Raw genomic sequence first — 13,134 nt, 5'->3', positions numbered from 1 at the left:
GGCTCATGCCCCATTTTTTTATTATTGGAGATAGAGTGGAATAGCCAGAAGGTTTTGATGCAGAGATGATGAGAACAGCAGGGCTGTTTCCTGCTGAGACTAGCCCATTCATGGCCCTCCTTAAATCTCTGCGCCAACGGCTGCGTCTCTGGCTGTGTTGTCGCTGGTTGGTCCACTAACCACCTAGCCATATTCCCCTTTTGTAGCATGGCAAGACTACACGATGGGAGCTACTGCTGGTCAGGGCAGCTGTAAATCACAATGCAATTTGCATTGTAATTTATCCTGTTCTAAAAAGGGAAACGTATACATTTGATTTTCCCTCAACTTCATGTCCCTCTTTCCCTGGCCATACTCCCTTCTTCCCAACAGCTGCAGAGAGCTGAGCCTAGATGTTGTGGAGGAGATAAAACTGGCAATATGATCCAGTGCCCCAGAATGCATACAAACATGTGGATTTTTTTTGGCCATGCCAATTGCTTGAAGTGGGACCAATAGTCAAAGGTGAAGAATATTATCATGCTATTTTATTTTAATTATAACTTCTATTTGTAACATTAACCTCAAAGTCTTTTTTCCTCCCTTGTGACAGCCAACTTGTGAAATTTAAAAAGACTGAACAAGGCCAATAAAAATTTAATGGCAATGACAGCTTTATTCTCAGATCTAGCAAATTAAAAGAAAAAACCCAAGTCTCAGATCTAAGGCAATAATCTAATGGGACTGAGAAAAATCCAAAGCAAAATAAGACTATTTCCAGTTATGAAAAAATATTATAGCGGATGCTAACCTTAAATTAATTTCTATTTGTATTAGGATAACAACCTTTCAAAACCTACCCAGGGGAAGTTTTTTCTAGAGAGAGAACAGGGGTTTTTAAAAAACAGTTTGTTGATCAGCCTTCCCAGTCAGAGACTATTCTGTACCTAATTCTAGGAAATGAGCCAAATATGATAAATAAGGTTGAAGCTGGACAACATCTATGATCCTGTGATCAGAATATCATTTAATTTGAAAATACTCAAGAGGGTAAATACTAAAGAAAGCAGCACTAAAGCAGATCCTCCCCATTCATTTGCTGGAGTTCTCAAGGTATTACTGCCACAGACAGCTAGGGGAATACACTGGTGTTTACATCATTATCTTATCAAATTATTAAACCACAGGATTGAGCATGGAAGATTACACATGAACATAATTTGTCATCATTTGGACATGCAAATAGCTACTTGGCCTAAATGGAAAACCCAGTCAGAGGGTGGACTGAATGCATCAGAGGATTGGTAATGGAATAGAGAGCCTTTCCCTTCCAAGTCAGCAGTTCAAATTCAGCCCAACTCAGTAGGGGCCAAATGGCTTTTGGTGGCATTTGTGAAAAAAAAACAGTGGTCTCAAGCCTGTCCACAAACAGGTTTTGCACCAGCTTAGCTAGAAATTGAATTAGTTAAATTGGTGCAACCCACCAATGTGGACACTCTTATATCAGTTTAACAAAATCTTAAACCAGTTTAGCTTAACTCAATTGCAAATAAGATCTTTAGGCACCTTGGAACTTAGGGCTTGGCTACACTTGCAAGTTAGAGCACATTAAAGTAGCCCCAGGCGCCCTAACTCCCAACCCTTCCACACTGGCAAGGCATGTAGAGCACCTGGACTCTGCAGCTGGAGCGCTCCTGGTAATCCACCTCCATGAGAAGCATGTTTGCTGCACCTCGGCTGAAAGGCCTGGGAGTCAGTGTGAATGAGGTGTTGCATTACTGCGCTCTGATCTGCCTCCGGAAACATCCCATAATCCCCTTAAGTCAAGTGGCCACTCTTGTCATTGTTTTGAATTTGGCTATAGGAATGAGGCTATCCCCTTTCAAAGCTCTGTTTCTGACAGCCGGCTGCTTATCTGCTCCGGGACAAAGCAACCATTACTGTGGAATGCTGCTTGCTGTGAGTGTGAGAGAGAGAGAGAGAGAGAGAGGGGAGCAAGGGGGACGGGGGTCTGCTGCTGTCTGAACTTACAAGACAGCATGCTGACACACTCTCAGCACCCCAAAAACCAACTCTCTCTCCCCCCACATACACACAACACACTCCCTGTCACACTCCACCACCTCCCCCCCATTTGAAAAGCACGTTGCAGCAATTTGAATGCTGGGATAACTACCACAATGCACTGCTCTCTGTGGCGTTGCAAGAGCTGCTGATGTGGCCATGCCAGTGCGCTTCCAGCTGACAGTGTAAATACACGGCAGCACTTTCCCTGCTGCAGTCTCGGAAGGCTAGTTTAACTCCCAGCGCTCTACAGCTGCAAGTGTAGCCATGCCCTTAGGATACGTCTGGGGAGTTATACATGGGGAGTTATTCCAGAATCAGAGCACCCATACATAGAGTTAATCAGGAATAGTCGTTCTTTAATTACACACACTACCTCAATTTGAATAAATTTTTCTATGTAGACAACCCCTCTGATTTGGACTACACTGTTTATGGACTGATCCAACTATTTCAGCAAGGGGTGTGATTTTGTATGGAAACAGTTACATCGGTGGGCACAGTTATACCAATAAAAAAGGTGTCTTACAGTTTATTCCTACACATGTATACAGCTATAACTATAGGGTTGTACTAGTGTAACTAAATCTGTTTCTATACCAGTATAGTTAAAGCACTACAAAAACTGTGTAGACCAGAGCTTAAACTGATTTATGAGTGTCTGCACTAGAAGTTGCATAAATCAACTTAAAAATCAGGTGGGTGAGGTAATATCTTTTATTGGACCAATTTCTGTTGGTGAAAGAACACATGTTGCAAGAAACCAGGGTTTCCTGAACTCCCATTTCTGGCCTTCAAACAACACCCACAGCCTCACTAAGCTTACCATCAGAAGTAAGCTACCCACAAGACCAGGACACACCAATTCAAAGTCAAGCCTGCCAGAGCAATAGATGCAAAACCTGCAGCCATATCTCCACTGCTGTGGTGATCAATACTTCCCACAACATGCCTTTCACGATCCATGGTCCTACACATGACTATCACAAGGTGGTGTACTTCAGCCAGTGCATCAAATGCAAGAACAACAACTATGTGGGTGAATCTAGACAATCACTACACTCTTGAATGAACTCACAGAGAAAAATGATAAAAGACAAAAACACTCTATCCCGCCCACGGGCGAACACTTTGTAGAAAACGATCGCTCTATATCTGACCTCTCAGTCCTTGTCCTCAAAGGAAAGCTGCATAACACCTTCAAAACACAAGCCTGGGAGCTTAAATTCATAACTCTGCTAGACACCAAAAATCATGGACTCAATAGAGACACTGTCTCATGACAACAGTTTGTAACCCACTCTCTCTCCTTTGTCCTATGCCACAAAGATCTTAATTGCCAACTTCATTTTGAACAGTTTCTTGCAACTTGTGTAAACTCCTTATGCTTAACATCTGTTCCACCTTATATTGAACTGTGACACTCTGATTACCTTTCCCAGGACTGAAGAATAGCTCTGCAGAGCTCGAAAGCGTGTCTCTTTCACCAACTGAAGTTGGTCCAATAAAAGATGTTACCTCGTTCACTTTGTCATTCTACTATCCTGGGGCCAACATGGCTACAACAACACTGTACATTTAAAAATCACACATTTAAGTAAACTGGTGCAACTGAGGCACACTGAAGTCAATGGGAATGAATCACCTAAATACCTTTGTGGATATGGGCCTGAGAATTCAGACCAGACTCCAGTTTGTGTTCTAATGGCAAAGCATCCCCGTCACAAAGCACTGCCTTTGGTACTAGGTTAGCAGCCTATACTCTCACTCCTGGAGAGTACAGACTCCTAACCTTGGTCTCTCCAAGGCAGGTGGAGTGTGGGGGAAGCTTGCACGGCCAGCACCAGCTGTATATCTGTGCTCCCTAATAATGAATGTCAGTCTCTGGGACTGCCAAATAGACCAGCACCTTTCCCAGGAACTACGTTCATTATGCAAAGTTTTAAAATGAGAATAAAGAGATCTGGTTTTAAAACATGAAGCAGCATTTTGGAAGCAAGAAAGAAATTAGCCCCAAGGTGCTACAGCTCTGCTCTGAGAACTCTTTTGTTAGCATGTTGTGCTAGGAAGATTATTACATAGTTCTGCGATGATGTCAGAACTGAGGATGAAGTAAACAAGGAAGAAAAAAAAGCAACCACATATGGAAGATGAAATCCTGGCCTCACTGAAGTCAATAGAAGTTTTGTCATTAACTTGAAAGGGCCAGAATTTCACCTCCCGGCCTAGCTCTCCTCTGACTTACTCTACTTCTACTCCATTGACTTCAGTGGAATTACTCCTGATTTACAAGTTTAAAGATCTACAGACAGTTTTTAGTTTTAGTGCCAGTATGTGTCAATTAAGGGTGTAATTCTTTTTTTAAAAAATTGTTTTACCAGCACAACTCCTAGTAGGGATGAAGTTATACCAGTATATATTATTCCCCTTTCCATATGGGAATAGCTAAACTTGTATAAAGCATCGTTATACCAATATAACTGCATCCACTCTGGGGAGATAGTGCCACTTTAACTATACTGGTACAACCTGTGTATAGACAAGGCCTAAGCGAGAGGACAACCAGACCCAGAGAGATTGGGATGCAGGTGAAGGGCCAGCAGAAAAAAAATACAGTAAAATATAAGAAACAATGTAAAATAAAGAGCCTTTACAACAATTCAGCTTCCGTATAGTAACTGGAAAATGGGACTAATGGGTTACTGTATTTCTTTTCATTGTCCAGCCACACACTGGGTTGACTGGTTCTCATCTCTGGGCAGGCATAGTTAGTATCCCACATAGTTTAGTATACTGGGCTCAGTTTCACTCATCTTTTCATAGGAAGCCTATTACCGCTAAGGCTGAGATGCAGCATTCTCCACTTAGGCTCCCCAATACTGGGGAAAAAGCATAGGTGGGAGTGGTTCCTGGTGGCCCCTCTTTAAAAGAAAACCTGTACAGTCATTGCTAACTCCCACGGTAGAGCTGCAGCGCTAGCTAACATCCTGGAGAGGCACACGAAAAAAAGCAAACAAGAATGTTGAAAATATATTCAAAACAAACTAAATCAAATTAGGTCAATGGAGTTATCCACAAAGTTCTGCATCTCTGCAGACACCCCAAGGGCCCCCAGTCTCTCTCCCTGCCCGCCTCCTTCACTGCACATATGAATCTATGAATCTTCATGTCACTGAAGAACTGCACCATAGTATATTTCTTCCAGTCGAGGAGGAATAGGTAGCCTTCTGAAGCCTCCCTCAATGGTAGGAAAGGATGCTGCTGTGCAACAACAAGCAATCTGATGATTCTCACTAGCAAGCTCACCTCATAACCTCATGTTCAAGGGCAGAGAGTCGGCTTGATAGTCTAGGGGATTTGATAAACTCACCTTTTTTGAAGAGGGGCATTATTTTATGCTAGCAAATGATCTGCACTTCTTTCCTCCTTTTTGTTTCTATTTCACCTCCTCCTTCCTTTTATACCCTTACACTTTTCTGTGTACTTCCCATGGTGTTGACAGAACTGTGTGATAAAAGAATGCCTCAGCTTTTGCACAGTTACCTCAGATACTTGCCTAACCAAATGCTATAGACAAAGCTCAGGACTGAAAATGTCGGCTCTTTGGCGCATGGAGCCAGCAAACGGCAACAGTTCATTCATCTGCCATGATCTATCTCATACTCTTTGGCCAGCTGAATATTCAACCTTTAGAATTCACTATGGATTTTTTTTTTTAAAAAAAGGGTAATACATAAATACACACAATTTCAACAGGTTAGAATAACTTCAGTTGGCCCAGAAGCCTAGAGCTTTATATTGTCATATCGGACACTTGGGTTCAGTGCCTCATCTAGTTCCTTGTTCCTTAAACCAGCAGAAACAATGCACTTATTTGCAGTGAGGAGCAGGAAGAGAGGAAAAAAAAGAAAGCAAACTAAGGGCTTGGCTACACTTATATTTTATAGCGCTCTAACCTGCTTGCTCAGGGGTGTGAAAAATCACCGCTCTGAGTGCAGCAAGTCAGAGAGCTTTAAAGCGCTAGCGTAAACAGGCTCCGAGCGCAGGAAGCCGCGCTCCCAGCGCTCGGAGCTAATCCCCTCGTGGAGGTGGATTACCAGGAGCACTAGGAGAGCTCTCTCCCGGTGCTTGTGCGCGACCACACTCGCACTTCAAAGCGCTGCCATGGGAGTGCTCCTGCGATAGCACTTTGAAGTTTCCAGTGTAGCCATGTCCTAAGAAAGGTGGCTGTAAGGAAGGGTTATTGGTGTGATGCAAATGATGTGCCTCACACAATGGGGTCAGGTGCTAGGACTTCTGGGGACATATCCTATGCAGTGGCGGATTAGCCACTAAGCCAACGAGGCCCATGCCCAGGCCAATTGGGCACCCCCATGTCCCAACCCGCTCCGCCAGGCGCTTCTGCCAGCGAGCGGGTACGTGGCATGGAGGCTTGCTCCGCTCCGCCCACCCGGACCTCCTGCCGGGGAGTGGGGGAAGCTTGCGCCCTCTTACCCCGCTCCCCATCAGGAGCACCAGGCAGGTGGAGCAGAGCAAGCCCCCGTGCCCCAATCCCAGTGCTGGGTGGGGCAAACCCCACACCCCACACCCATTTCCCCAGCAGGAGTGCCAGTGGGAGGGGGGACTGCAAGTGGAAGGGGTGAGAAGGGGTCCCCATTTGCCCTGGCCCAGGGCCCCATAAAACAGTAATCCACCTCTGATCCTATGATTCTTTGGGCTGCAGTAAACTGAGCTCTATGATTCTCTCAGTGAATTGTGGGAGAACTTGTCTGTCCCTTTGGGCGCATGGGGGAGAACTGTGGGAAGGTACTGGAGGACTCTCAGCATTTGAGAAATTTAGCCTGTGTCCTCACTGAGAAGTGGGCAGGTTACCAGCCCGAGTGAAAGCAGCCCCTAACCTCTAGTAGTCTATAGCCCCAGCTGGGAAGCTAGCTTAAAGCACCACTAAATTCAGGTGAGATGGTTGTGTGTATGGTGGACAGGAAGGGCTTAGAGGCAACACCTGAGAAAGAGTCTGACTTAACTCTAGAGTGAAGACATACCTTAAGACTATTACCATTCAAAACACCACATCTTGCATTCTAGCGGTAACATGCCAAAAGCATACAGGCTTCATTTTCAGAGGTACTGAGCCCTCACAACGACAATTAAAGTCAAGGGGAGCGGTGGGTGCTCAGCTGACCTCTGAAAAACATCAGGCTCTATGACTTTAGTCTTATGCTTAGTTGCTATTTCGGACATTGTCATGCTCACCTGAGCCTCTTTTTAACCGTCTTCTTGCCAGTTTAATTTGATCCTGTAGAATCTGCACCCAGTCTCTGGGGCCAGGAAGTTTATCCACGTGGTTAGCAGTGCAATATTTTTCTGTGAAGACTAAAATAAAAGGTACCATTTTTTTAAAGTGTCTTATCAAAATTGAGAAGGAGGGGGGAAAGAGGAGGAGGAGAATAAAAACAACAACAACAAAAAACTGAAGTTAAAGTGGCCAAAACTAGGAGGGCAAGGCCAAAGGTCAATTCAATGTTCTGTGTGTTTATCTTTAAAAATATTATTTTGTGCCTAGATACTATATTGATTAACTGCCTATAAAAACCTGAGAAAGAGAGAGAATGTCTACATCTCATTTATGTCACATACAGAAAATCTGTAGTACAATAAATGGTGAACTCTGAACTAAGCCTCATGAGTGGTAGATATTTATAACTGCCGGTTCACCATATTCATTTTGGCATTAGTGGAGAACTGCAGGTCCCCTCCTGGGCCTTCTGGTCTCATGATCTTGTCTGTCAGGCTGCTAGCAAACAGGAGATATGAAGAAGTCCTAAACCTTCAGTGGGCATTTATCATACTGGCAAAATAGAAGAGGACCCTGAACTTTTATAAACATATATAAAAACAAACTGCTTTAAAGGGGACAATGTCAATCAGGTCCAAAACTTAGATTTTGTAAAAAAAAAAACAAGCTTTTACAGAGCCTAAAATACTAGATATATTTTCAAAAATTGTTGTAATTCCAATGACAAACAAACAGATAAAACATTCCCCTGCTGTGTCTGCAAACCCTAACACATTGCAACATTGAAAGCAAGAAATGAAACTGAGTATCAACAAAGGTGAAACTGACAAATTGTTTTCATTGTCCATCTGAGAGAAAAGTAAATCAGAACATAAATAGTCAAAGTATTACTATGATTAACAATACTATCGCAGTAGTGGCCAGATCTCTCAAAATCTGGAGCATCAATATGTTAGGGCAATACACAGGAAGACATGGTCTCTGGCTCAAAGTGCTTACAATACAAGAGGATAAGTGATATATGAAGGATTTTATATATATATAAATAAAATACACACACACACTCTTCAAAATATTAATAAATAAGTATAAAGGGTCAAAAAATAATGTATTTTTAAAATTATTTCAGTTTTAATAATGTAAGGCACTATTCACAATATACAGCTGTTTGTTTATAATCTATGGCCCCAATCCTGCAGTCTGATCAATGAGGGCATGGGGTAGCCCAACTGGAATCCACAGATGTCAACAGGGTCTCACATAGATGCGGTGGTCAGCTTTGCATGAATTGAAAGCTTTTTGGATCAGGGACTGTCTTTTAGTTCTGTGTTTGTACAGCGCCTAGAACAATGGGATTGTGGTCCATGCCTGTGGATCCCTACGTGCTACCATAATACAAATAATACAAGTAATAATAATCAACTGATTACAATATCAGAGAGTCTATGGGGTGAAAGATTACACTGTCCTTTGAAACAGGCATCAACTTGAATTCTAGTAAATTTAAAAAAAGTTGATAGTAGTTTCAGCTTCTACTCCTCTGCCAATTTTTGTGATTTTACAATCACGTTTGCTTATTTTTAAACAAGATTTCTCTCTCTATGTTGTGTGAAAGACAAAGACACACACACACACAAACAACAGGAGGAATTGACTACACAGGGAAAACAGTGAAATTATCGCTACACGAAGTGTGGACAAAGTAGAAAGAGAGAATTTCTCCTCTAATCATTTTCAGGTATAGAAATCTTATATATAACTTGTAATGATGGCAGGTAAAATGTTTTCAGACAGAAGGATGATTTTCAAGTTGACAGTGTGCCCTTAAGTTCTCAGATAATTTCTCCAATGAATGTAGCTTTTTCTCCATTTCTGTATCTATGTCACGGAAAAGGACAAAAATCATCACTAAACAATATCTGTGAGTTTGGTAGAGTAATGTCTCAGTGATAATGCAAACAACGTGATGTTGTTCTTGTGGAGATTTCATACTGGCTCAGTCATTACTTGGAATAAATGAAACCACAGTGTCTTATAGCATAGCTCCCGAGGGGAAACCAGTGCTATTGGAGTCAGGCTGAGTAAAGTTCCACGCTGTGTCAACCCTTGGCAACTTGCTGCATTAGCCCCTAGGAAAGAGCTCCCCTAATGAAACATGACAAAGGTCATGCACTATCATTTGGTTGATACTCTAAATGCAGTGAATGCAATCCTCTTATTATAGCAGTGCCTAGTAGTACCACCACAGACACATTTCTATTTCCATTACAAATTCTATTTTTGAGGGGTTTGTAACACAGGCTTTTCAAATGAAATGTGGTCATTTTTGTTTAACTGCTTGTGACCGCTGCTTTCTACAGTGGGGCGAGTTTTGCTATTTCAATGGTGCTGCCCCACCTACTGGAAATATCTGTCCCCTGCTCCCTTTCCTCCATGTCAGCAGATTTTAAAATTCATATTCAAACCTTACTGTTCTCTCGAGTTTATGACTAACTTGCCCTGTAAAGCTTTTTGGGACTTGTATGAAGGATACCATGTAAAAAAATAAGTTTTCCTTGTATGCCAATGTTTATCAGCAATACAGTATTCTCTACTGGACCTTTCGAAGCTAATATATTGTCAATGCATTGGGACAAAAGAATCAACAAGATGTGAATGGAGGCACTGAGTCAATGAACATTATACAGAAACTGCCATTACAGATCAGATCAGTGGTCCATCTAGTGCAGTATTCTGTCTCTTGCAGAGGGGCCAGTACCAGATTCTTCAGAGGAGAGTGTGTAAGAAACCCCTCACTGGACAAATCATGAAATAACCAATTTTTTCCCCCGAGTTAGGCAATCTAAAATCAACCTTCTAATAGAAACCTAGTGCAACCACAACCAGGTTCAGAGTCAATACCAGAGATTCCATCAGAAATATAAGTCAGGACTTAGACATGGTCACAATCAGAATCAGAGAAGAGTAGGACTGGAAGAGACCTCAAGTGGTCCTCTAGTCCAGTCCCCTGCACTCAAGGCAGGACTATGTAATAACTAGACCATTCCTGACAGGTGTTTGTCTAATGTGTTATTAAAAACCTCCAATGACGGAGATTCCACAACCTCCGAAGGCAATTCGTTCCAGTGCTTCCAACTATCAATTCGTTCCAGCTACCCTGACAGTTAGGAAGTTTTTCCTAACCGCCCTTGCTGCAATTTAAGCGCATTGCTTCTGGTCCTATCCTCAGAGAGCACGGAGGATACTTTGCCTCCTTCTTTTAACAACTTTTTATGTACTTGAAAACTGTTATTATGTCCCTCCTTAGTCTTCTCTTCTCCAGACTAAACGAACCCAATTCTTTCAATCTTTCCTCATAGCTCATGTCTTTTTAGAACTTCAATTACTTTTGCTGCTCTCCTCTGGACTTTCTCCAATATGTCCATGTCTTTCCTGAAATGTGGCACCCAGAACTGGACACAATACTCCAGTAGAGGCCTTATCAGCGCAGAGTAGAGTGGAAGAATGACTTCTCGTGTCTTGCTTACAACACTCCTGCTAATACATCCCAGAATGATATTTGCTTTTTTTGCAACAGTGTTACACTGTTGACTCATATTTAGCTTGCGATTCTCTATAACCTCCAGAGCCCTTTTGCAGTACTCCTTCTTAGGTGGTCATTTCCTATTTTGTATGTGCAATTGATTGTTCCTTCTTAAGTAGAGTACTTTGCATTTCTTCTTATTGAAGTTCATCCTATTTACTTCAGACCATTTCTCCAGTTTGTCCAGATCATTTTGAATTTTAATCCTATCCTCCAAAGCACTTGCAACCCCTCCCAGCTTCCTACTGTTTGCAAATTTTATAAGTGTAGTCTCTATGCCATTATTTAAATCAATGATGAAGATATTGACCAGAACCGGACCCAGGACCGATCCCTGTAGGACCCCACTCGATATGCCCTTCCAGCTTTACTGTGAACCACTGATTTACATTCTGGAAATGGTTTGCCAACCATTTATGCAGCCACCTTATAGTATCTCCATCTAGGCTGCATTTCCCTAGTTTATTTATGAAAAGGTCATGCGAGACAGTATCAAAAGCCTTACTAAAGTCAAGATATAACATCTACTTCTACTGCTTCCCCCCATCCACAAAGCTTGTTACCCTGTCTAAGAAAGCTATTAGGTTGGTTTGACATGTTTTTTCTTCACAAATCCATGTTGACTGTTACTTAGCACCTTATTATCTTCTAGATGTTTGCAAATTGATTACTTAAATTATTTGCTCCATTATCTTTCTGGGTACTGAAGTTAAGATGACTGGTCTGTAATTCCCCCGGTTGTCCGTATTCCCCTTTTTATAGATTTGGCACTATATTTGCCCTCTTCCAGTTCTCTGGAGTCTCTCCTGTCTTCCATGAGTTTTCGAAGATAATCGCTAATGGCTCAGATATCTCCTCAGTCAGCTCCTTGAGTATTCTAGGATGTATTTCATCAGGCCCTGGTGAAATGACAACATCTAACTTATCTAAGTAATTTTTAACTTGTTCTTTCCTTATTTTAGCCCTCAGATCCTACCTCATTTTCCCTCGCATTCACTATGTTTGACTGCCAATCGCTACTATACTTTTTGGTGAAAACTGAAACAAAAAAAAGTAATTTAACACTTCTGCCCTATTTACATTTTCTGTTATTGTCTGTTCCCCCTCACTGAGTAATGGACCTACCCTGTCCTTGGTCTTCCTCTTGTTTCTAATGTATTTGTAGAATATTTTCTTGTTACCCATTAGGTCTACAGCTAGTTTAATCTAGTTTTGTGCCCTGACCTGTCTAATTTTGTCCCTACATACTTGTAGTATTTGTTTATATTCATCCTTTGTAATTTGACCTAGTTGCCACTTTTTGTAGGACTCTTTTTTGAGTTTCAGATCATTGAAGATCTCCTGGCTAAACCAGGGTGGTCTCTCTCCAGACTTCCTATCTTTCCTACACAGTAAGATAGTTTGCTCATGTGTCCTTAATAATGTCTCTTTGAAAAACTGCCAGCTCTCTCAAACTATTTTTCCCCTTAGACTTGCTTCCCATGGAAACTTACCTACCAACTCTCTGAGTTTGCTCAAGTCTGCCTTTTTGAAATCCATCTTGTTTATTGTGCTGTTTTCCCTCCTACCATGCCTTGGAATCATGAACTCTATCATTTCATGATCACTTTCATCCAAGCTGCCTTCCACTTTCAAATTCTCAACCAGTTCCTCTTTATTTGTCAAAATCAAATCTAGAACAGGCTTTCCCATAGCTGCTTTCTCCACCTTCTGAAATAAAAAATTATCTGCAATGCATTCCAAGAACTTGTTGAATAATCTGTGCCCTACTGTGTTATTTTCCCAACAGATATCTGGGTAGCTGAAGTCCCCCATCACCACCAAGTCCTGTGCTTTGGATGATTTTGTTAATTGTTTAAAAAAAGCTTCATCCAGCTTCTTCTTCCTGGTTAGGCGGTCTGTAGTAGATCTCTACCATGACATCACCCTTGGTTTTTACCCCTTTTATCCTTACCCAGAAACTTTCCACAAGTCTGTCTCCTACTTCCATCTCCGCCTCAGTTCAAATGCATACATCTTTGATATACAAGGCAACACCTCCTCCCTTTTCCCCTGCCTGTCCTTCCTGAGCAAACTGTACCTTTCTATACCAATATTCCTGTCATGTGTATTATGCCACCAAGTCTCTGTGATGCAACTGTCATAGTCGTGTTTATTCACTAGCATTTCTAGTTCTTCTTGTTTATTCCCCATCCTTCTTGCATTAGTATAC

The 13,134-nt window shown here is 41.9% G+C and overlaps 1 protein-coding gene across 6 annotated transcripts in view; it reads right to left on the bottom strand.

The window, feature by feature from the left end:
* Positions 1-13,134, bottom strand: part of BEND7 (BEN domain containing 7) — a 56,869-nt gene that overhangs the window by 9,980 nt on the left and 33,755 nt on the right. For all 6 annotated transcript variants that reach the window (XM_043552769.1, XM_027823335.3, XM_043552759.1 and 3 more), the window contains one exon: positions 7,297-7,416. In XM_043552769.1, the coding sequence (XP_043408704.1) occupies positions 7,297-7,416 (120 nt within the window). The remainder of the gene's footprint in view (positions 1-7,296; positions 7,417-13,134) is intronic.

The sequence above is a fragment of the Chelonia mydas genome, chromosome 1 (genome assembly GCF_015237465.2).
Source record: "Chelonia mydas isolate rCheMyd1 chromosome 1, rCheMyd1.pri.v2, whole genome shotgun sequence".
Taxonomy (NCBI): Eukaryota; Metazoa; Chordata; order Testudines; family Cheloniidae; genus Chelonia; species Chelonia mydas.
Note: the sequence above shows the minus strand (reverse complement) of the source record. Positions and strands in the feature narration are given on the sequence as shown.